General features: G+C 37.2%; 1 protein-coding gene across 1 annotated transcript in view; it reads right to left on the bottom strand.

Moving 5' to 3' along the window:
• Positions 1-26,116, bottom strand: part of LOC103255025 (ELKS/Rab6-interacting/CAST family member 1) — a gene marked incomplete at its 3' end in the record, with an annotated part of 346,229 nt that overhangs the window by 128,862 nt on the left and 191,251 nt on the right. Inside the window, exon 13 of the mRNA XM_021709939.1 lies at positions 9,819-9,950. Coding sequence (XP_021565614.1) covers positions 9,819-9,950 — 132 coding nt within the window. The remainder of the gene's footprint in view (positions 1-9,818; positions 9,951-26,116) is intronic.

The raw sequence follows: 26,116 nt of genomic DNA, 5'->3' as shown, positions 1-26,116 counted from the left end.
AAACCATACTGAGATACCACCTAATTCCAGTCAGGATGGCCATCATCAATAACTCAAAAAACAACAGATGCTGGAGAGGATGGAGCGAAAAGGGAACACTTCTACACTGTTGGTGGGAGTGTAAACTAGTGCAAACTCTGTGGAAAACTGTGTGGTGATTCCTAAAAGACCTAAAAATCAACCTCCTATACGACCCCGCAGTCCCCCTACTGGGAATATACTTGGAGAACTCAAATCACACTATGAAAAAGATACCTGCACACATATGTTTACTGCAGCATTAGTCACAAAAGCAAAAACATGCAACCAACCGTGCCGCCCACTGAAAGAGAACTGGATAAAAAAATATGGTATATATACACAATGAAATATTACACAGTCGTAAAGAAGGACAAAATTATGAACTTTGCAGCAACTTGGATGGACTTAGAGTCTATAATACCAAGTGATCTATCACAGAAACAAAGAACTGAGTATCACATGTTCTCACTCATAAGCGAACCTTGACCAACTATTGTAATACTATAAGAAAGGGATTGGCAGTAGTTGGAGGGTACACCTCAACAAGGGTACCTGCATAATGAACATTTGTATACCTAACCCTGAGTTGCACCCTACATATTTAAAATAAAAATTTTTTAACAACAAAAAATACCTAGTTTCTACTACATAGTAGGTTCATAATAAACATGAACTGAATGAATAACGAAAAAATTATTCACATATGTTGGGGTGGCATAGTCTCACTGTGGACATCTATGCAGATGACCATGCTTATTTCTGGATATATTCTATTCCTTTTTCCTCCACTAACTCTGTCACTCATGTCGTAAATTTAAGGTCAAATATTACATGAATACGGAGTAAAACACACATACAAAATTATGATATCTCTTGCAAGTGATCTAGTCCTTTACTAATCTGGTCTTTCACCATTACTTCTTTTAAAACTTACTTTTGACAAACAAGGTTCTAAGACTACAAATGTTTTGACAAAAACAAAAACTACTAACTATATCAGAAAGTGCTTGTACTTATATATTCCATGACTACAACTCTGTCAGGCTCAGGAGGAAAAACTAATTAGTATCTGCTAAGTGTGTGTGTGTATGTAGGTATCCAACCATCCATCCTTTTGTCCTACACACTACAGAGTCGAGCTAATACAGTAGCCACTAGCCAGATGTGCAGCCATTTAAATTTATTTAAAATTAAATAATGTAAAAACTCAGGTGCCTGAGGTCACAATTTTTAGGTGGTGGAACCATAATTCCAACCAAGGCTTCTCACTCCAGAGCCCGCTTTCTTAGTCAACATGGACTACAGCTTCCCTAAGGTTCTGGAATGATCTCCTCAACTGGAGAGTCACAGCATAACAAGCCTCTGTACCTGATCTATCACTTCTGCCTTTTTTCTGACTTGACTTCTCTAACACTTGCTAAGCTGAATTTCAACTTTGTAGGATTAGAGAGGAGCTCTGAGATGAGATGAAAAAGCCCAAGGGAAAAACTGCTTTGAAAGTAAGAATCAAGAGTTTGGATCTGGACAGTTTCTGGTTGAGATGTCAATGAAACACTGGAATAAAGACATGAAGTGGACAGAGTGTTGCCTACTTTAGTAGTTTGGATCTCATAAGAGAAAACTGAACTTAACGTAAAAATTTTGCACGCCTATAGTCCAGCTATTCAGAAGGCTGAGGAGGGAGGATTGCTTGAGTCCAGGAGTTCAAGGCCAGAGTATGCTATGATCATGCCTGTAAATAGCCACTGCAGTCCAGGGCAACACAGAGAGACCTATCTCTAAATAAATAAATCTGATATGGTAATAATTCTACTATTAATAATAATGCAGTTAACTATTCTTTAGCACAATGTCTTGGTTCTTATCCTAAAAGAAGTTTTTCCCTCAAGTTTTCTCATCTCAGAAAATTGTACCACCATTTTCCCAATCGGCCAGTCAGAAATCTGAGGGATTTTCTATTTTCTCTTCTATCTTTCTGCATACCTGTAATTTTTTTTTTTTTAGTTGGAATCACACTCTGTCGCCCAGACTGGAGTGCAGTGGCACACTCCCGGCCACTGCAGCCTCGACCTGCTGGGCTCAGGCGGTCCTCCCACCTTCGCCTTCCAAGTAACCGTAACTATAGGCGTGCACTCCCAAACCCGGCTAATTTTTTATTTACTGTAGAGACCAGATCTCACCAAGCTGTCCAGGTGGGTCTCCAACCCGCAGGCTCAGACAATTCACTCGCCTCAGCCTCCCAAAGCGCTGGGATTATAGGCTGAGCCACCGAGCCGGACCACATACCTGTAATTTACCAACCCTTTTTAGCTCTAATTCCAAAAGATATTTTAAACCTACCCACTTCTCTCCATTTCTACTGCCACTGTGGATCTCTTCAGCTGTTACTTCACCTGCCCACCCTCTTGCCTAGACCAGAAGTCTTTATGTGTTTTTGCTTGTATACCTCCTACAAGAGTTTATACAACTATGACTTCAACTTAATAGATAAACTTTTTTACATCATAAGCTTAAAAAGTTGCAAAGAATGCCATTTCTTTGGGTATCCAAAACTTAAAAAAAAATAAAGCATCACTCTTTCTTAAAAAAAAATAGAGTATCCAATGAAATATAAATATCATGGAGACTTGATACCCATAATTATCTATTGAAAAACTGTAAGGACAAATTGCTCTTCACATTTTCCTTTTTCTCTTTGACCTTGTTTTCCATTCTACTTTTCCCTAGAATTTTATTTTTTTAATAGACTTTAATTTTTAGAGCAATCTTAGATACACAGGAGATTTAAGTCAAAAGTACAGAGATTTTCCCACTGCCCTGTCCCCACACACTCATACCTCTCATACCCTTTGAGTTGTCCTTCAAGTAGTAGGTGTTCATTAAATTTTTGTTAAATGATAAGTGACTCCATAGAATTTTATACTAATGTAATTTACTTTATGCTACACTGTTGGCATGAATCCTCTCTCATACTTTTCTCAACAAAAATATGTATATAAATTTAATAAATGTGATATTTAAAAAATTTCCTGTGGTCATAACTCAAAAATTCTTGTGGACTAAGTTATCATTATAATTACTAGTAATATACAACCAACCAATAACAATATATATTAGATATTATGAGATTATTAAACATGTAGAATACATTTTTATTAAAAATGTATCGTATCAAACATTATTTATCTTAATAGGATTAATGGAACTATTATTAGTTTAGCTATCCCTTGACAAACATTATAACTAGGAAGATACAGAAGTTAGTATCAATTCTATTGGTATATTTTACTCTCATATGTGTAAGCACTAAGAAACCTTCTTCTTATGAATGAACACATAGGTATGGAAGCAGTTTTGTTATAGCAATATAACTCAATTACTTGCAGTCCTTAAAAACTGCATGCCCCAAACTACATAGTAACCTGTCATCAAAAATCATTTATAATAATATATCAGCTGGCAAATGAATCAGGTTCTCCTTCAATTCTCTTGAAAACAAAGAACTGGAAACAACGTTACAGACTCCTCCATTTTCTTAACCCCAATACTGTGACTTGTCCCTTTGTTACTGCTCAGTTTTCTCTCCCCTGGGACAGCAAGAGTCAGGAGAGGCTTACCTGTTTTAGTGAGTACACAACTGTGAGGGGGGAAAACTAAAAAGGAGAATCTGCACACCTGAGGTGCCTCTTGAACAGATCAAATTGAGGTATAAGCATGTTGGCAAGCGAGAATCTGTGCCTGTGTGTCCTTTGGGAAACACCTCAGGTGGAAGACCTCTGGCCTCAGCTACTCCAATAATGCATCCGATCCTTCCTCCTTCCACTCTTACTCCCCCCAGCAGCCAGAACCACCTTTTACAAACACGTAAATCAGATGGCATCATGTCCTCCTTAAAACCTTTCAATGGCTTCCAGCCCTTTTGTAAAGCACACACTCCTTGCCGTGGGTTATATAAGGCCCTGCATTGCTCCCTCCAGTCACTCTAGTCATCCTCAAACATGGCCAGCTCTTCCTTACCCTCACAATAATAATCTACCATCATAATTGCTGATTCCTTGCCACTCTCTACCTGGCAAGCTTCTTCTCAACCTTCAGGACTCAGGACAATGTTACTTTCAGAGAGGAACTTCTCTGAGCACTCAATCTAAAATAGGTTTTAACCTTCTAACTTCCGCCAATTATCTATCACTGAAAAATCTCTTCTTTTCCTTTATAGTACTTTGTAATAACTTGCTGTTTGGGTTTTTTTTTTTTTTTTTTTGAGTCAGTCTCACTTTGTCACCCAGGCTGGAGTGTAGTGGCACACTCACGGCCACTGTTGCCTCAACCTGCTGGGCTCAGGCAATCCTTCCAACTCAGCCTTCCAGCCGGAACTACAGACACACACTATCATACCCAGCTAACTTTTTTGATATATTGTAGAGACAAGGTCTCGCCATGTTGCCCAGGCTGATCTCGAACCCCTGGGCTCAGGCAAACCTGTTGCATTCGTCTTCCTAAGTGCTGAGATTACAGACATGAGCCACCTTGCCTGGCCCTACTCTGTGATAACTTGTGACTAAATGTTTGTTGGGCTAGTATCTGTGTCCCCCTCCAAACTGTAAGGTCTCAAGGGAGAAAACAAAGTTGCTAATATATCACTATGTATCATCCAGGATGAAGAAAAGCACTCACTGAATGATCAAAAAGGACCTGCTGAATGAAGGAATAAGCAAATAAACTAAGAGCAAATACCATTTTCTGCTTAAATGCTTCCAGGGTTCTCTACTGCCATGAATATAAAAGGAATATTCCTGAATAAAACTGAACATGTTTCAGCATGATCTGACTGTGCACACTTGGGCTAACGATCTCATTTTCTCTTCTCTTCCTCACATAGTTCTTGCCATTTATATCTACCCTGGATCGTAGCTACTAACCACCAATAGTTTCCTAGGTATAGCTTTTACCTATGCTGTTCCCTCTACATCAAATACATTGAACGTCCTTCACTTCTTTGCCTAATTCTTTCTAAGACTCAACTCGTATATAGCCACGTTCTCCAGGAAGTCTTCTGTGGACCTCTCCAGTCTAAATCACATGCTTGCCCCTCCTCCCAAATTCTTAAAACACAGTATTAAGAACTCTACCATGGTACCCAACTAAACCATAATTTTAAGTTAATTCTTCAGTCTTTCCCAATAAACTATGAGCTTCTAAAAGGCAGGGGCTATATCTATTACCTTTTCATTTTCAGTGTTTAATCTAGAAAAATACAAGACATATTTTTAAATGTAGAAAAGGTAGCATAAGTAAAAGTCTTATCTTATTTTCAATGCACTACCTTCATTTAAAAAACAATGAGGGAAATATAACACATATTTAGACCAGTAAAATATTATGTTTATAAAACCCCAAACTAAACTGTACTCTGGGAATAGGTCAGAAGGACTGAGGAGCACAATTATAGTTCTATTATCTTCTACAGGTTACCCTACTAACAGTGCTGTTTATGTAGTAGCAACTGTTCTATCTGAAATGTGCTTGAGTATTATGGTGATAACTGCTGTATAAGTGAATGGGTAGACTTGCAGTCAGCAAAGAACCTAATAAGCCTTTAAAAGTAGGTTGGGCACTGTGGTTCATGCATGTTCCTGCACTTTGGGAGGCCAAGGCAGAAGGATCACTTGAGGCCAGAAATTCAAGACCAGATGGGGCGACATTGCGAGACCTCATCTTTATAAACGTTTTTAAAAAGTGAGTCAGGTGTGGTGGCACACACATGTAGTCCCAGCTACTTGGGAGGCTGCGATGGGAGGTTCATTTGAGCCCAGAAGTTCAGGCTTCAGTGAGCTATGATCATACCACTACGCTCCAACCTAGGCAAAACAGTGGGACCTTGTCTCTACATACATACATACATACATACATACATATATAATCCTTTAAAATGCCCACTAATCTATAATTACCTAACAAATCATAATGTAATCACCTTGAAGGTCAAGACTGTATACTTAATATACAAACCAAATAACATCAAAATGCCAACTTGTAAAAAAATGGGTCATTAAAATTAAAATCAGAACACATGTGTAAATGTTAATTATTTTACAGAGAATACACCTTCATCATTGCTCAAAATATTAAGAAATATTCTTTAGGACCAAATATAAATACAGCTTAATGAACCATATAATAAAGTCTTGCTACTATACAGGCATTTTATAAAACCTTTCTTTAGTCAGTAGGTTGGGTTACAAATGACTTCTTCAAAAAATAAATTTACCCTCAAAGAACACCAGTGATTATATTTAAAACATTCTTTTCAAGTGTTAAGCAAAATTTCAAAACTTTTAAGCTTATAACAGTATGACTAAGCTAGACATATTGCTCCTTAGCCCCTGGTAATTATGAGACTTGCTGAAGAGAACTTGTTTATGATCATTTTAAGAAAGTAGACTCACATAATCATAGAAAACACAAGATGTGCCAAAGCGGAGTAGAGAAAATTTCAGAAAAAGATTCCCATGTGGAAAGGGACAAAATAAAAGGAGTCCTTGGGCTTTGCCCTAGGGGATCATTCACTTCTATCCTTCAAGTTGCCAACATAGGTTAGAGGGCCTCTTCCTTCATTAGGTCATCACACAACTGCTCTCAATTTCCAGCATGGGCTCAATGTGGGGCAGAATGTATTAGGAACACAGGTACTACAAGGGGACCCTGTGAGAACACAGGGAAGGCATCAAGAAATGTCTTCCTTTGGGGAGTTTTTCCCCGCTGAAACTTTAGAAAGTTCTGTGTCTTATTTTAACAAGAACTATGGTTCCTAAACAGTTCTATTTTGCTCTTGGAGGAATCAAGAGATGCAGACATCCTTTTCCTATCAGTCATTTCTTCTCTGAGGCTAAATTTAAGCAAGAAATGCATAATTTTTGGACCCCGAGGAAGATGATAAGAATAACATCCCTAGCCAAAAAACTTCATCCCTTTAAAGCATTTCAAAAAGAATTATTTGCCACCACGCATACAATTAATACACAAAAGTAAAATTAACAGGAGTTGAAAGACAGGAAAAGATAAAAATAAAAATACGAGAAGAGGAGGATGGGACAGTAGATAAAAGTTGTAAGGCTTCAGAAGTACAAACGTGAAAGCAGTTTCTTCATACCCTGAACTACTTAAAGCCCAAATGACTGGTCTCATGCAATATTCCACGCAACAACTTCAGACAGGCGGTGAGTAGCAGAATAATGAAAAACAAGACAAACAGGAAAGAGAGAAGGAAAAAAGCATGCAATTAAAAGCAAAATTTATACAACCACTTGGGAAGACAGTTTGGCAGTTTCTTACAAAGCTAAATACTGTCTTAACATATGATCTTACCATTCGATCCAGCAGCCACACTTGCAGGTATTTATGCAAATGAGTTGAAAACATCTCTTATAAAAACCAACGTTTATAGCAATTTTATTAATGATTGCCAAAAACTGGAAGGTATCAAGATGTCCTTCAACAGGTGAAGGAATGAACAAACTGTGGCACTTCCATACAATGGAATATTATTCAGAGATAAAGAGGAGCTTATTACAAAGCCACAAAAGGACATGGAAGAACCCTAAGTGCAGAGGCTAAGTGAAAGACGTCAGTATGAAAAGGCTACTTTCTGTATGATTCCAGCTATCAGTAAAGGAACAGGCAAAACTACAGAGAGAGCTAAAAGATCAGGGACTGAGGAGATGGAAGAGGGACAAGTAGGTGGAGCACAGAAGACCTTTAGGACAGTGAAACTACTCTATGATACTGTGATAGTGGATACACATCATTAGACATTTGGCAAACCCATGGACTCATGCATCACAAAGAGTGAACCCTAATGTAAACCATGGGCTATGTAGTTAATAACAATGTATCAATATTGGTTCATCAGTTTTAACAAATACCATACAGGCAAGATATTAATAACGGAAAACTGAAGTGGAAATAGGAGTAAATGGAAACACGCTGTACTTTCTGCTCAATTTTCTTAAGTTAAAAATGATTCTAAAAAATAAAGTATATTAATTATAAATAAGTAAAATATACCAAAAAAGCACATTAAAATTAGTTCATGCAACAATCTAAAAAAGAAAAACACATCATAGAGGTCCATATACTATAATGGCACGATCTATTATTAATTGTCAAAATCTCTGCACAATCTCTAATATTTAATACTTGTCAATAAATAAGGAGACCAAAGCAAAAAATTACAGAAAAAAGGGGGAGAGGGGGGATTTGAAAAAGAGAGGAGAGAATGTAAAAGGGGTAAAAGGAAGATAAAAGAAAATTCCTCCCCACCTTGGAACAACAGCTGTCACCATCCCTTCTCTGAATCTCTCCACTACCCAAGCTCTGTTTGTACACTAGGAAGGTATTTGAAGAAAGTGGACAAGGCATTTATCTAGGAACAGGGAACTAAAAGACATTAATTCTGTGAAAAGTTCAATTTTCCCCTAGCTGTGCTAATAAAGATGGTCTTTCTTTCTATACATGACACAAAATAAACCATGTCCTTGTATCAAACATGGCTATGAAGGAACTCCTTGGGCTATATGTCTGCCTTGACAATGGACCCTTCTTAACTATTCAACTACCTTAGCTCACAATAACATCAGTGGACAGATCAGGGTGGGGGGAGTCCCCAAAGATTCATATCACTCTCTCATGGAACTCTTTTTACCTAGTTAGCATTTATGTTTCTCCCACAATGAAATGAAAAGGAAACAATTACTGTAAAACTAAATGTCATGAATGTCTGTGCACAGTAGTTCCAAAACTTTAAGTCACGTTCTCATGAATGGAATTGGGACTACAGCTTGCACTTGTTAAAACTATTCCTTCCATTCACACTTCCCGTCTATAGTTAATCTTCCTAATAAGTCAAAGGCAAGGGTAAAGCATCTTAAAAGATGTAGAAAATATACAAAATAAATACCAAACAGCAACAGCAAAACTCTTTAACAGTAACCTCAAGGCTGAAACAAGCTGATCTGGGACTCAAGTGTATGGTACCTAGGCCCTTTGTACTCAGTATTAACTTTTTATAACTTTAACTGATCCTTTGAATGAGACAGAGTATAAAATAAACTATTTGCTCTCTGAAATTAACATCTATGAGTCAGAAATGTTTGTTGTTTTCTCATTAAATTTAAAAGCCAGACTTGTGCCCAGTATTGCAACAAACAGAAAAGTTGCATTTCTTCCTCCTGCCCTCCCTCCCCTTCTTTCTTTTCTTTTTTTTTTTTTGAGTCAGAGTCTCACTCTATTGCCACTGTAGCCTTGACCTGCTGGGCTCAGGTGATACTTTTGCCTCAGCTTTTCAGGTAGCATGGACCACAGGCACATGCCACCACACCTGGCTACCGTTTAAATTTATTGCAGAGCCGAGGTCTCAGCAAGTTGCCCAGGCTGTTCTTGAAGCCCTGGTCTCAGGCAATGCTCTCTCCTTGGCCTCCCAAAGTGCTACGATTACAGGTTTGAGTCACCGCTCCCAGCCGACAAGTTGCGTTTCATCTCATCAGGTATATGAGCATCCACCACATAAATATATATGACATCAGACCTAAGTTATGAATGCAGAGACCTCAGCATTAACATGAGCCAATTACTACTCACCTATATTTCAGTTCTTATTGAAGTCTAAATACATATACTGAATGAAGTACTTTTGAAACCCTACAAATACACAATATGCATAGTTTACCTAAACTACCCTGGTTGGGTTTTACCTTTTGTTTAACCAGCAGCATTGCTAGTAACTGTATAAAATCGCAGACCTGTTTTTCAGCATTGGTCCTGGCTGATTCCTCTTGTGCTAGCACCATTTCCCGCTCTGCTGTTATCTGTACACTTTCTCTTAGTGCTTCTTCCAGTTCTTCAATCCTGTCATCCTTCTTACGGAGACTGTCCTGGAAAACGATGGAAGACTAGGTGAAGTAGATTAATTGGCTGACCCAAGGAGAGCCTATTTATCAAGAAAGGGCCATTTGCTCATTAAATGTTCTTCCCTTCATAAGAGGATCCAGGCCAAAAAGATATCTTCACAGAGGAAAGAATAAAACAAGGAAAGAAAAGAAGTAAAGGAGACTGAAGCAGTATAGTATTAAGAGCAAAGGGCCAAGTTAGTTAAGCAAGACAAATGTGATGGATTTGCTCTCTGCAACAGAGAGAATAAAACTGTGTTTGACAGCAGAGGTGGCAAGGCCTTTATTATTTAAACACAAAGCTGTTTTTGATCTACTCTGTAAACTAAGTTTAAAGTCAGCTTTGAGGAAGTCTAAGTAAAGTCCCAATACCAAAACATTCTCTTTCCCGGCAAAGTTAAGCCTAGGTGATAAAGTTAAGCAAACAGCATGATCTTTCAGGCAATTTTCTTCACATAAACAACTGCTGGCAAACTAATTTTTAAAAAAGAAATAAAAAAGCAGACGATGCCTCCTAAAAATCACAGAATCTCATATAAGAAGACCAAAAATGACAAGTGGATATAAAGAACTGACAGAAGAAAGAGAAATGTAGTCAGCCAAGCAAATCCCTTTAGTCCTGATATTCTACACAATTTTAAAACGTAGTTTTTGGGGAGGTAAATGTGGATCTATCAGAAAGACAAACACAATTCTACAGGTCTTTCAGTTCATGTAAGATAGCAGAGACTTGAAGAAAGAAGGATAAATGAAGAAGAGTTCAAGGAGGATGAAGAACTGGATTCCTCAGGTTGCTATAAGCACTTCCTCTTTAAATTCTTATAGAACCAGATGAAACAGATAAAGTGCTGCCTTTTATTAATATATATAAAAAACAATGTTTGCTAAACCATTCTCCAACTTTTGTCATATTCATATCAGGAAAAGATATCAAAGAATTTTGTCTTTTATCTAAGGAACTCTCAACTATGCTGCAGTCTATTTTATAAGTGTAAGATAAAAGACAGTCTTTTTTTTGACAACTTTGTCTTCAAAAACCCAGAATTTAAAATCTGTCCATGGTAAGTTGGTTTCTTCTCTCCACTTTGGAAGAACAGCATCTATTACTTAACATCATTCCTAATAAAAAGTTGATAAATCTTATGCTCTCATTTATCTGAATTTAAAAAAAATGAGATTTAGAAAAAAGAATATTTGCATTTTGGTGACGCAATATTATGATAATTCTTTTTTAAAGTTTCCATTCTTGTCAAAGTTAATATCATAATATACTGTGATTTATTTCCATAAGAAAGGTTCTGTTTTATACAAAGCAGTTTAACTATATCAAAAAATGTTCTTTGTCGAAAACTTCATGCTACCCACTGGCTTGATATGAGCAGCAGAGTTCAGTAGAGGTTGCTAGGCGATGCCACAGAGAGACAGGGAATGATGCCAGTGAAAACAAAGGCCAAGGTGGTTTCTTCGAAATCAAAGAAAACCAAATGTAAGAGAGGGATTATGAGCTAAGGGATGGATGCAATGATCAGTTAAGTGTTCTCAAATCCTCTAATGAGTGAGAATAATATTTGTAGCAACACAGGATTCTATAATAATGACTGCTACTAGCATTAAGAAATACTAAGGGCCAGTCGCGGTGGCTCAAGCCCGTAATCCCAGCACTCTGGAAGGCCGAGGTGAGGGGACTGCCTGAGGCCAGGGGTTCAAGAATAGCCTGGGCAACTTGGTGAGACCTCGTCTCTCAATAAATAAAAAAAATTAGCCAGGAGTGGTAGTGTGCGCCTGTTGTTCCAGCTACTTGGAAGGCTGAGATGGAAGGATTACCTGAGCCCAGCAGGCCAAGACTGCAGTGGCCATGAATGTGCCACTGCATTGCAGCCTGGGCAACAGAGTGAGACTCCAACTCAAAAAAATAAAAAAGAAACACTAGACTGGGCAGTGGTTCATCCCTGTAATTCCAGCACTCTGGAACACCGAGGTGAAATAATTGTTTGGGCCCAGGAGTTTAAGACCAGCCCAGGCAACACAGCGAGACCTTGTTTCTACAAAAAAGCAAAACATGAACTGGGCATGGTGGCGTGTGCCTATAGTCACAGCTACTCAAGGGGCTGAGGTGGAAGGATCTCTGAGCCCGGGAGGTCGAGGCTGTTGTGGGCTGTGATTGTGCCACTGCACTCCAGCCTGGGGCAAGAGTGAGAACCCAACTCAAAAAAAAGTAAAAGAAAAATAAACAGTAATGTTCCTCATTAATGTTGTGGAAAACTCTGTATTATGCTTTTGTCCAGTTTATCTTATCCCACTCTTAAACTGTTTTTTGGAGGTCTCCAGAGAGGTTTCTGTTATCCAAACCCAAATTGAGGCTGAAACAGTAATTCTAAATAACTTCCCAGGAATCTATTTCAAGCAAACAGCTTTAGTAGTACACCTGCATGAAGTAAAAAATAGCTTTGTGGCTGTATCTATAGAATTTTTTTAGAGGGAAGATGATGAGTAATTTGTCATAATTGCAGAGAATTAGTGTAGTTTTCATTGTATAGGTTTCTTTGAAACCAGTGGTGAACTAGAGTTTACCAGATGGGCTCAGTATGCAAGGTCATTTAAGAAACATCTTCTGGACTTAACAGCAAAGTCCAGTTCAACACCTTAATAAAAAAGACGAAAAGCAAAAACCAAGTGAAAATGCAAATCAAAGGAGAGGACTGTTAAATAATGTTTATGCAATACTATATGTTGCATATAATCTCAATGTAAAGCTAAATATAGAACCATTTGCTCTAAGAAAACTGTATTAAAACCATGGTAGCAGGAGGAGAATGAAGATTGCAAATACCCCCTCACTGTCACTAAAAAACAGTCACTACTACTTTATCTATCTAGTGAATAAAATTTGGCGCCTGTTTTAGTTTTGGAATAGATACCCGCTAAAGTAGACCAAGGAAGTTTCCTTTGTGTTGTGCCATACCTTGAATCTACTATTTAATAAAATACTGAGTCAATGCAAAAAGTAAGAAGAGTCTTCTAATTCTACAAATGCTGAAGTACAAACCACACTGCTAGGTCATATTTACAGTTGTTCTTGTCCTCACTTTTTCAAGAAGATTAAATACATTTTTCTGTATACAGACTATAATATGGGTACTTCCTGTTAAAAATTTAAAATACCAAAGAAAAGATCTTAAAAACTTTCAGAAAGGCCAAAAATGATAACTTGTATGATCAAAAAATTAGCAGATACTGGAGTTTTTAAATGGTAACACGGCATCCTAGAAGACAAGCAAGTAATGCCTTCAAAACTCTGAGGGAAAAAAAAATGAGTGTACTCTAGAATTCTATATCCAAACCATCTGCCAAATATGAGAACAGAATGCAAAATCCCAAAAAATATACCTCAATCACAGACTGTCTCAGGAAGCTACTACGGTGAGTGCACTCTATCGAACTGAAATAAACCTGAAGGAAGACATGGTATCCACAAAAAAGGGATCTACCACAGGGCTGTGAAGAAGGGAACCTCAAGGCGACAGAATCTGGAGAGGAAGACCGATTAGAGCAGAGAAAGAAAACTGACGCTTCCAAGACAAAAAGCGGATGTACAAATTACCTGAGGGTAATTAATAAGGGATAACTTTATAATAGTAAAAATAATGGGAGGAATTTTATAGTGCTAGCAAGGAATTTGGGGATAAACTGGTGATACAAATAACTAATCAAACAAGTAAAATACCCAAGATAGGGAAAACTAAAGCACACAAGAAAAAATTACAATTCAAGTCATAATATACTATGTGCCTCAGACACAATCATGCAAACCTTGATATAACTACACTGGAAGAATGGAAAGAGAGATGCATGTGTGGTGGCTTGTATAAAAATGTTAATTCCTCCTTATTCATGATAAGAAGTCAACAGACAATGCCCAAATAAGAAAACAGAGCAGCAATATAAGAATGTCATTTGGAGAGATGGAAATAAACAGCAGAAGAAACGATCAAAAGAGGTTAAAGTGGTTGTGGAGAAAGAGGAATCAGGGTTTGATAAGAAGATAACTATCGTGGGAAGCTATGTGGTATTATTTCATTTTGTAAATCATATAAAATATGTGCTATTCTGATTGCAAAAATCAAAACCAAATTGAAAAATATGTTAAAACAATCACATGTACTACAAATAAATTAATAATGACATAAAGAAATTCTGTAAATTGTTACAAGTGTGGTTATGTAGCTATAGATACTTTAAATATGTGGAAAGAGAACAGTAGATTGGCCAAATATATTTCCACACAGTACTCACAATCAAAAAGTTACAGGGAACAAAACACATATGAATTCTAAGTCACTGGGCTCGTCGTCTTTTTATTCAAAAGTCCTATGAATTTCTTCACAGCAGTAATTTGTACAAAAGGGTAAGAATAATGATAAGAAATTCCTTTCAAGTCCATAGGAAACACATATATCTAAATAATAAGGAACAATAATATTACAGCAAGTTCTGCTGTTATTCTGAAGATATCTAAAACTTAGATATTCTAATAGCAGATGTCTAAAACAAAGCACAAACCAAGAGGCTTCAAAAATTTCCCCCATCTCTTTTTCTGTGGAAATAGGGTTTTTATTATCTTCATACCAACAAAAACAGTAGTGAGTAGCTAGCTTTTGGTGGTAAGAGTTTGACACGGAATTCTAGTGACAAAATTGCTCATCTAAACTATATTTAATGGTGGATTTTGGTTTGAAGGAGAAGAAAATCTGTAATCTGCTCAATGTTTGCACTTTGAGTAGAAGTGACATTTATCATCAGCTTCCTTAAAAATGTGGCGCCAACAAGTCAGTTGGTAAAGACTTCACATCAGACTTTAGAAAGTGCGAAATGCAACAGACGTCACACTTCTGTTCTCAGGCCCACATTTCAGGAAATAAGAGGACTTGCTGAAGCCTCTGGGAAGTGTTTCCTGGCAGCTCAAATAGTTATAGTGCTTATACCAGGTATAGTCTAAGACCCCGAATATGTGCTTTACATTCTAATCTGTATTTTCTCTTTCAAAAAGTCCACATGCATCAGTCTTCATGATAAACCATGAGGCAGTCAAGTCATTCTGACTCTGTAATGTTGAAGAACTATCCATACACTATGCCACTCCAAATTCCTTTCTATTCCTAGGATACTCCTCAGGTTTGTAGGATTTGAAGCATCTGGTAATTAGGAAGCTGTTTTACTAGAATTAAACATAGCTAAAGTTAAGGACATGCCACATGTAAGTTTGAGAAATTATTGTAGCTTGTATGCATTCTTAATGTGCTTCCAACTTAGAATAAAAACTTCTTGACTTCTTCAGCTGAATATACTATCTGTACTGTCCAATGCAGTAGCCACTAGTAACAAGTGACTACCGAGCACCTAAAATATGGCTAGTTCAAGTTGACAGGTGCCATAAATACACACAATTTCAAAGACTTAGTCTTTTAAAAAAAGATGTGCAATACTTCTTTAATAGTGCTCATACAGATTATACATTGATATGACATTTTAGATATATTTAATTAAATACAATGTCATTAAAATTAATGTCATTTGTTTCCTTTCAGGTTTTTAAATGAGGCAATTAAAAAATTCAAAATTATACATGTGGCACACATTACAAGACAGAGCAGTTTTTATATATGAAGTATATCTATTAAAGGCTATATAGCACATAATGTTTCACAGAAGACTGTAACACTTTTCCTAGCTTATAGCCTATTAGCACACAAATATGAGTTAAATAGGTGATAGTCATTAAGATACACACTACCAAAAACTCCAACAATACTTAGACCTGATAACTACTATGGTGACAGTATTAACAAAACAATTTTAAATACTCTTCTGCCAACAGAAAAAATTGAACTGTGGATTTGGGGGTAAAAATATCCAGACTATAGCAGATCACTCTAATACTTGATATAAATACCAGTATTAGTTGTTTTTATATAGTGAGTTATCTCAAAACTTAACAGTTATGACAGCAGTAAACATTTATTATCTCACATAGTTCCTGTGAGTCAAGAACTCAAGAGCAGCTCAGCTGATTAGTTCTGGTCCCACGGTCTTTCATGGGGTGGTAGTCAAGATGTCAACCAGGCTTTAGTCCTCTGCTTCCACCTAAGATGGTTGTCAAGCTGCTGCTGCTATTGGCAAGGGATCTCTGTTCCTCTCCAAACAGGGCTGCTTGAACATCATTACAACATGGAGGTTGGCTTTCACAAGAGCAAGTGATTCAGGAGTGCAAGGCAAACACACCAATGTCTTTTAGTTAATAACATTACTTCTGCTTCTGTTGCTCACAGAGGCCAATTCTGATACAGCGAGGGAGAGGATCTGGAGTCACCCTGGAGGACACAGCTCCAGTATAACAAAACTGAATTATCAATGAAGTCAAAATTTCTTCTAAGAGAAAGATACCTGTTAGGCTAACAGGGCTTTTACTACAAAGACAGAGACTTTGGTATAAGACTAAAATGGAACCCAAACTTATTTAGAATAAAAAAGGCAGATATCCAGGATACTACAAAACTGGGATATGGATCAGCAAATCATTAGGTGTAAAATCAGCAAAACATGCATTGTGTCAGGATTTAGAATAAAATCTGCAGTTGCACTGAGTTCTAATGAGAGATGTCTACTTGTGATTACAATAAAAACTAGAGTAACTCAACTCAACTCATTGGCACTTCAGTATTAACAATACCCAATGATGTGCCAATTGTCAAAGTTCAGCTGAAAAATATTATTGGGCAAATTTTTAAAGAGATATACAGTGGAAGTTTACTCATAAGTTTAGCCACGACATTTGAGTGAGTCCTCACATTTTATTGTTTGGGGAATAAATAATTTTTTAGAGAAAATATGGGAATGAAATAATAGAGTCTTGATGGCCCCCAATGAATAAAGACTCTCTTTAAACTCCTCTTCCCTCATGAATTTTCACTGTAACTGATTCTATTCTTCAAGGAGATAGAAGGAAAAGCAAAATTTAAAAATTAGCAAAAAAAAGTCTAACTTAAGATTAAATATTGTATTTCAAAACTGCTATAAAAGTATATTTTAAATGTTCTCATCAAAAAGAAATGCTAAGTATGTATAGTGATGGATATGTTAATTAACCTGATTTGTTAATTCATCTGATTTGATCATTCCACAATGTATACGTATATCGAAACATCACACTGTACCCTACACATACGTACAATTATTATTTGTCAGTTAACAATACAATTAAATTTAAAAAATAAAAGTAGAAGCTGGGCATGGTGGCTCACACCTGTAATCCCAGCATTTTAGGAGGCCAAGGTCAGAGGACTGCCTGAGCCCAGAAGTTCAAGCAAGACCTTAACTCTTGTTTAGGTAACATGACAAGACCTTAACTCTGCAATTAAAAAAAAAAAAAAAAAATCAAGAAAATTAGCTGGGTGTGGTGGTGCATGCCTGTAGTCCTAGCTATTGGAAGGCTGCAGCAAAAGGATCACCTGAGCCCAGCAAATTGAGGTGACCGTGATCGGTCCCCTGGACTCCAGCCTGGGTGACAGAGGGAGACTCCAACTCAATAATAATAATAATAATAATAACAACAACAGCAACAACAACAACAAAGAGAGGAACTGCTTAAACTGTTTGGAGTTATCAGTTTTACAGAATTCAGTATTTGGAAGAAAAGTATTAAACTGGCAGCCAGGGGAACAAGACTAAGTAGAGACAGAGTTTTAATTCATTCACCTGTCCTCACTTGGATATTCCACTCTGTCTAAACAATTTAGGCAACCCAAAATTTAGAAATGTACTGTGTGTCACAGACATCTCACTTAATAGCTATCTAGAGAAGTAAAAGAATATGTTTTATCATTTTAAATAGTTCATATCACCTAAAATGAGAGCCATATCTAGAGTTTTACTTCAACTGCTATTAATCATGTTTGCACTCAACAAAACCATTGGCTTAGGTACCTGAAGAAGCCTACCTTTGCCTACACTTATTAGCTGAAGTCAGGTGATAACGCTTCAGAGTACAGGGTTCAGGACAGAAGACTTATGTGAGTACTTTAGGGGTCTCCCCCTTTAGAGGAAGGGGGAAGCTACCAAAAAATTCCTCATCTCCTTAAATAAGAAGACTCCTATATTGAAATGACATTAGAGCAGAAGCTGGGATGGTCTAACTATAACGTCACTCAGGCAAATTAACAAGGAGACAGGTCCCTTTAGCAACTCCCAGCATACTATCCCCAATATGTCCCTCGAACTTTAATTTCTTGACGTCACCTCTGTTAACATCAAGTTACAGCCGGGCTCGGTGGCCCAGCCTTTGGGAGTGGATTGCCTGAGCCCATGGGTTTGAGACCCGCCTAGGCAGTGAGACCTCATCTCTACAATAAATCAGAAAATCAGCCGGGCGTGGTAGCTCATGCCTGTAATTCCGGCTACTGGGAAGGCTGAGGCGGAAGGATAGCCGGAGCCCAGCAGGTCGAGGCTGCGGTGGCCGGGAGCAGCCACTGCACTCTAGTCTGATCGACAGAGTGAGACTCCAACTCAAAACAAAAACAAAAACAAAAAAAATCAAGTTACATATCACTGCAGTTCAAAGACTCTAGCCTTCACTGCCTTTCTTTCAACTCGAACATTCACTCAATCAGCAAAACGAAGGTAAAGAAAAAAACAAGGAAAAAGACCAATTAAAAATTAATGTGCTACAACAATTAGGGTACCTGATCTCAAACCAGGCAAAGGGAGGCCCGAACTTTATCTGTACAATGACCACTTGTATGTCTAATGCTGAATTATACCCCACACATTTAAAATAAAAAAATAAAATAAAAATTAATGTGTTGCTCCCTTCAAACATCTCCCTCAAAAAAAAAAAAAAAAAATTTAAGGCTCACTAATACAGTAACATAAAAAGAAACGAGTTGATGATGGCAGATCCTATTAAGCTTTTCTCTCTTTTCAGCAGAACAAGGAAGGCCAATTCAGATGTCACAAAGATTATCTAAGGTAAAATAGCCTCCCACATTCTCCTCCCTTTCCCAATTCTCACTCTGACATGGTAATGGAGGTCATTTATTTTAGTTAATATTAAGAGCTGCTTCCTTGGGAGTAAACACCACTTACCAGATAGACTTTAACATGTTCTGAAAGATATTAATGTTAACTGCTATCCATTATCCTTAATGTAAGAAGACAGTAATTCTTTATTACCCTCAACCCCACTGCTTATTCTGCCTCCCTCTTCGCCATCCCCCAAGCATACATACACATGCAGAAGATTTCATTAAAATCATTCAACATGTCAGAATTCATTTTCCAACTCCTTAGATGCTTTGTGGGAGAAAAAAATTGAAGCCAGATGCACTGATGAAGTCAATTTTTAAAAAAGAAAGCTAGCCTAACACAGAGACAGAATTTGGTTACACATCAACTACTTTTTATTTGAAGGCAATGTTTTGGGTTACATTTAAAAAATATTATCTTCTCCCTTCTCTTTAAAACTCCTCACGTATCCCCCCAAGTTAGAGCTTTTATAACCTCAATTGTCAAAAACCAAAGTCAAAACAAATTAAAGAAATAAAAAATATACGAAACAATGTTTTATATGAATAACTTTGATGGGGCATCTAGTACAAGTCTCCCATACATATCAGGAAGAATCTCATCTTGAAAATTCTGGCAGCTGGGTATGAGAAACTTAAGCAAGGACATGGGGTTTACCTAATCCTAGGACATTACAGATGATCTGCAATGCTTGTAACAAGAACAGGCATATATTTCCAAAGTTTACCAAAAAATCCTAAAGATAGGGCAACCCCTTTGGGTCCGCTCCCATTGTGGCAGTTTCTCTATCCTCTCAATAAATTCTGCTTTCTCAAAAAACAAAACAAAACAAAAAAACCCAAAGATAATCTTTTACATAAAATAATAAATAACTGATGTGGTCCATATGTTTGTTGTCTTAGAAAATGGACTACAAGCATGCCTGCTTTTGTTCTTGTAATTATAAAGTACTCATTTTCATTGGCACAACAGGGCGACTATAGCTAATAATAATTTACTATATATGTTAAAGTAACCAAAAGAGTGAAATTGGAATGTGCCTAACATTCCGGTGATTGGAGACCGCAATTACCCTGATTTGATCATTATACATTGTATGCTTGTATCAAAACATCACATGTAACTCATACATATGTACAACTATTATGTATTCATAATAATAAAAAATTTAAAAATTAAAAGGCAATTTTGGAAATACCACCTTCCAAATGAAAACCAAGAAGCACTCCCACAATAATACTAAGGAAAGGCATAAGTCATTCATTTCACTCAAGTGAGAACACAGTAGTCCACTTGTAAGAACTTTAGTGCCAAATGAAACTCTAACTACTCATCATTTTGTGGAGAGCATTCTTTTAATAAGCCCAAAGGATGTGGCTAAATGTTCCCACAGAATAAGGCTAAACTCAAATGGAGGGAATGACCCAGTAGGCTTATACATTAGTTCTGTCAATAAACATCCTTTCCATAAATTTCATGGCTATCAAATGCAAGTGAATTTTGGTCAGAGGGAAAAAAGTACTATAGAATCGATTTGAAACACTGCAGAGTTTGAAAAAATAATTTTAAGGTCTGTTTTTATTTTTTAACTGACAAAAAGTAGCACAATTTGAGATAGGAGATTTTAAAAGTTGCACATGTAACCAATAATTTGAGTAGGTGCTTCACCTGCAGGAAAAGAGAATTTTCATGTGTAATTTCAGCAATGGTTTTAGACAGGGTTGTAAAAACAGGTGGTGATTTATACATACACTTTTTTCATTTAATATTTGTTAAGAACACCATAGGCCGGGCTCGGTGGCTCAGTCTGTCATCCCAGCACTTTGGGAGGCCAAGGCGAGTGAACTGCCTGAGCCTGCAGGTTCAAGACCCACCTGGGCAACTTGGCGAGACCTCGTCTCTACAATAAATCAAAAATTAGCCAGGCGTAGTAGTGTGCGCCCGTAGTTCTGGCTCCTTCGAAGGCTGAGGTGGAAGATCACCAGAGTCCAACAGGTCGAGGCTGCGGTGGCCGGGAGCATGCCACTGCACTCCAGTCTGGGTGACAGAGTGAGACTCCAATGCAAAAATAAATAAATAAATAAAAGGACACCATAAAAACTCGCTTATGCCCATATTCTATATAGAAAAAGCCCTGTTTCGCTAAGAAAAAAATAATAATAATTCAAAAGGAAGAAAGGAGAAAGTGAAGAAGGTCTGAAAACAGGAAACCAAAATTTATTTTCATAAAAACAAGAAAAGCATTAATATATTTGATGTATTAATGTATCATATACTATTTCTAGAAAGAAATCAGATCATCTTAATTTTTAAAAAGATTTTCTTAAATAATTATACCCATAGCCAAAGTAGTCTTCATTTCAGAAAGAAAAAAACTCTCATCAAAATGGAAGAACCTGTTTTTGTATGTAAACCAAATCAAATTTCAGACAAAAACACAAATATTTGTTTCACCAACTATGTATCTAAGAAGAAAATATGCTTCAATACATGTAAAGCTGATTTCCTGCATCTCTATTTCTATTGTTTTCAATATCTTTGAACTTTGCCTTATATGCATTGGTCTCAGGAGAGCTGACTCAGAGCCATAGCATTCTTTCAGCAGTCCCATTAATCTCTCTGACAGCAAGCTCTCTCAAGGTTAAATTCAGATACCTATCTTTGTTATAAATAAAAACAAAGCCCCAAACCACTACAATATAGGCCCTCTTTCAGTCTACTCTATTTTGCATTATTAGAATGTGACTAAAACTTACAGCTTTGCCAAAAGACGTACTTGAGTATTATTACTCAAAGAATAAAAACACACAAGGTAAATATTCTCAACTAAGGGTAGATGGCATTTCCTTTGTTAAAATATGAAAGACCTTAAAGGGTAACCTATGGCATTATGGAGAATATTTTCTGAATGCTGAACTGAATATCAAAGTTTCAAACAATTTTTATAACTAAAATTTCAAATTTCATTTTTATTATTTATAACTCAATAATTATAGCTATAATTAATGAATCTATATAAAACTTGTATAAGAAAGGTTACAGAGAAATTTTAAAAATAACCTTTCACTTATGGCAGATTTAAGCCAAATGAGAAGGGAAAAGAAAACTGGTTAAATCACAAAGGGACAATAATAAAAACAAGGTATTTAAAAATATAAAAACAATAAAGCATAAACATACATATAGGGTAAAAAACAACAGATAAGACAATAACAAGAACTGGATTGAGTTCATCAATAAAGGTTAATTTTAAGGCAGAATCTTCATGTGGTATAACTGGAAATCCACTAGAAAAAGATTCTACATGTAGAAGAGCACAGACTGGGAAACCAGTACATTATATTCAGAGAATACCAACACTATCGCTTGCTTACAAGAGATATGCTAGTGCATATCTTACCTGAATATAAGGTTATAAAAAAAACACACTTAGAGGGTTTGGTTAATAAGAGACTCCAAATGCTAAGTGCCATAATCTGAATGTTTGTGTCTCCTGAAAATCTGTATGTTGAAACCTATTCACAAATTAGCACGCGGTGCCTTTGGGAGGTCATTAGGTCATGAGAGCAGAGTCCTCAAGAATGGGATTAATACCTATAAAAGAGACCCCAGAGAGCTACTTTTTCCCTTTCCAACATGTGAGGACACAGTGAGAAGGTGCCATCTACGAATTAGAAAGCAGGCTGGTATCTTCATCTTAGACTTCCCAGTTCTAGAACTGTGAGAAATAAATTTCTGTTATTTGTGTTAGCCAGTTTATGGTATTTTGTTACAGCAGCCCAAATAGACTAAAACACCAAGCTAAGATGCATGTGACTGAAAGTTCCTGACATCTATAAATATAATTAAAATCAATAAAGATTTAAGGAGTACCAGAGCAACGCACACCAAAGAAAAGGCCCACAGCCACCATCACAGCTGATTTTCTTCCACAAGCACCTCCTGGCTGGAGGTCAACGTCAAAGTCCACCACATTGGATATACTGTCTCAGCTTTAGGGACAGACTCAGTGGCTCAGCCTATAATCCCAGCACTTTGGGAGGCCAAAGTGAGTGGATTGCTGGAGACTGTGGGATTGAGATCAGCCCGGGCAACATGGCGAGACCTCATCTCTACAATAAATCAAAAATTAGCCGGGCATAGTAGCGCGCACCTGACCTTTTGGCTACTTGGAAGGCTGAGGTGCAAGAATCACTGGAGCCGCTATGAGCATGCTACTGCACCCCAGCCTGGGCAACGGAGTAAGACTACAACTAAAAAAAAAAAATCCCAGCTTTGGGGAAGGCCTGACCCCAAGCCCCAGCTAACACCATTTTCCAAGCCACACCAGCCACTCAGAATGCCATGAGCCAGTGCAGATACTGAGCACAGGACTATCACAGCTGATAATTGAGAAGCTCACCATGCCAAGACTATATTTAACCAAGGAAACCCTACAGTGCCTCCGTCACCTCCCTTCCAACCTCAAATAAGAAGGAATAGTCTACCCAAATGAGAAGATACCAGAAAATTAATTCTGACAATATGAAAAAACAGAGTTCTTCAAACCCCTAAAAGACCACACTAACTCTTCAGCAACAAATCCTAACGAAAATGAAATTTTTGAAATTCCAGACTTAGAATTCAAAAGGTTGATTATAAAATTGATCAACAAACTTCAGGAGGAAATTGAAAGACATCATAAAGAAATTTAATATGCTATTCAGAATATGAATGAAAAACTCTCCAAAGAGATAGACGCTGTTAAAAATAAGCTAAGTCAGAATTCTTGAAATGGAAGAATCATTAAGGGAAGTACAAAATGCAGTGGAAAGTGTTAACAGTAGCCTAGAACAAGCAGAAGAATGGACCTCAGAACTTGAAGACAAAGCTTTTGAATTAACCCAGACAACAATAAGGAAAAAAGAATAAAGAGAATAGAACACAAGTCTCCAAGAAACGTGGTATTATATAAAATGTCCAAATCTAAGAATCCTGGGTGGTTTCAGAGAAAAAAGAGAAAGCAACAGGTTTGGAATACCTATTGAGAGAATATTGGAGGAAAACTTCCCTGGCCTTGCCAGAGATCTCAACACACAGATACAAAAAGCCCAAAGAACCCCCAGGAGCTTCCCTGCCAAAAAGGTCACCACCAAGACATATATGCGAAGTTATTGTGAAGGAAAGAATTTTAAGAACCGTGAGACAAAAGCATCAGATAACTTACAAAGGCAAACCTATCAGACTGATAGCAGACTTCTCAGAAGAAACATTACAATCCAGAAGGGATTGGGGCCCCATGTCCAATCTGCTCAGAGCAACAATCAGCCAAGGAGTTTGTATCTCACAAAACTAAGTTTCATAAATGAAGTCTTTCCTAGACAAGGAAACACTCAGGAAATCTGTCACCATTAGACAGGCTCTACAAGAAATACTCAAAGGAGTTCTAAATACTTAAGTAAAAAGTTGAAACACACCAAAAGAAAACCATAAAGCCTTATAAAGCACCAATACAACAGAGAAAATAATACACACATATGTACATAAAGCAAGCAACTGGACAACAACCAGTATAATTAATGGAATAGTACCTTACACATCATTAACTCTGAACATAAATGTTTTCAATGCCCCACTAAAATGATACAGACTGGCAGAATGAATTAAAAAAACAAGCAAACAAATTTTTGCTGCCCTCAAGAGACCCATTTAACTCACAATGACGCCTATAGACTCAAGGTGAAGGAGTGGGAACAAATATTCTATGCAAATAAAAACCAAAAACAAGCAGGAGTAGCCATTCTCAACTCAGATAAAACAAACTTCAACAATGTAGTAAAAAAAAAGGACAAAGATGGTTATTACATAATGATAAAGAAATCAATCCAATGAGAAGACATAACAACTTTAACCTTTTGCACTTGGAGACATCTTATGGATCACCTACCAGCAACTTGATCACACTTTTTAATGAAATACTAAAAGACGAATCACTTCATCATATTAAATAGTAAAGCTTTGGAACCACTTTGTTGTAATGATATTTTGCTTATAGATTTTTGGACATTGAGAAACTCATTTTTAACAAAAAAATCAAAATTTTATATCCTATATTTTTCTAACATATGGTAACATATGAAACAGTCATGTCATGACCTGTGCGGCTGCCTTGAGGGTCCCGAGAGAGAGTGGCGAGACATTAAGAAAGACACAGACACAAAGACATAAAGAAAAGCTGGGGCCAGGTGGGACACTTTCCTCTGATGGAGGAGAAGTGGCCCCGAACTAGCTCAGCATGTTTATTTTATAATCAAGCACAAAGAAAGTTGGAAGGAATTTAAGGTCTGTGAGGGAGCCATAACGGAATTTTGTTGTTACCTAAAGGTGAGCTGTTACACAGTTATCTTGTTGTAGCTAAGGCTTTATCTGTACTATGTGTACCCAGATGTGCGGGTATCTGAGACACTGTTTTGTGCAGCAGGCTGCATCCCCTGCCTTTGGCTGGGATGCAGAGCTATCAAGCGAGACCGTGCCTTCACGTGGGGTCATTAAGAGCGACCTTGCCTTTGCTTGGGGCCTTTACTCAAGGCCTGCTACAGTGACAGCACTAGTCTGCTCCCCACATCACATCGGCTCCCGATACAGTCACACTGACATGCATTGCAGGATAATTGATACATATTGTACAATAGTAATTGTCTGACACCTTCCACCTGATGTTTTTCTATTTGAGCAGACAATGCAGTCTTGTTTTCTTCCTCCCACGTTAATATGTAATTTATTGTCCAATCTGTGCATCACTGTGAAAGCACTTTACACATTCTCTTTCTATGTAATGCCAAGCTTTTTTTTTTTTACATATATCTCAATATATATTCCATCTCTTTATTTGCTTTCTCGTGCAATTTGAATAAAAAATTTTAAGGAAGCATACTTTATAAAAAATTTGCACTGGTATAAGTTTGTCGTGTATAGTGACCAGCAATCTCTTTATGTCCCCTCAGAGGGGACATCTGAGTGAAAATAGTTTAATATATATGCACCTGCCGGGCTCGGTGGCTCAGCCTGTAATCCCGTGCCTTTGGGAGGCTGAG

This window comes from Carlito syrichta, unplaced genomic scaffold, assembly GCF_000164805.1.
Source record: "Carlito syrichta isolate Samal-C Ts95f unplaced genomic scaffold, Tarsius_syrichta-2.0.1 Scaffold287765, whole genome shotgun sequence".
Lineage (NCBI taxonomy): Eukaryota > Metazoa > Chordata > Mammalia > Primates > Tarsiidae > Carlito > Carlito syrichta.
This window is presented reverse-complemented; position numbering and strand designations above follow the sequence as displayed.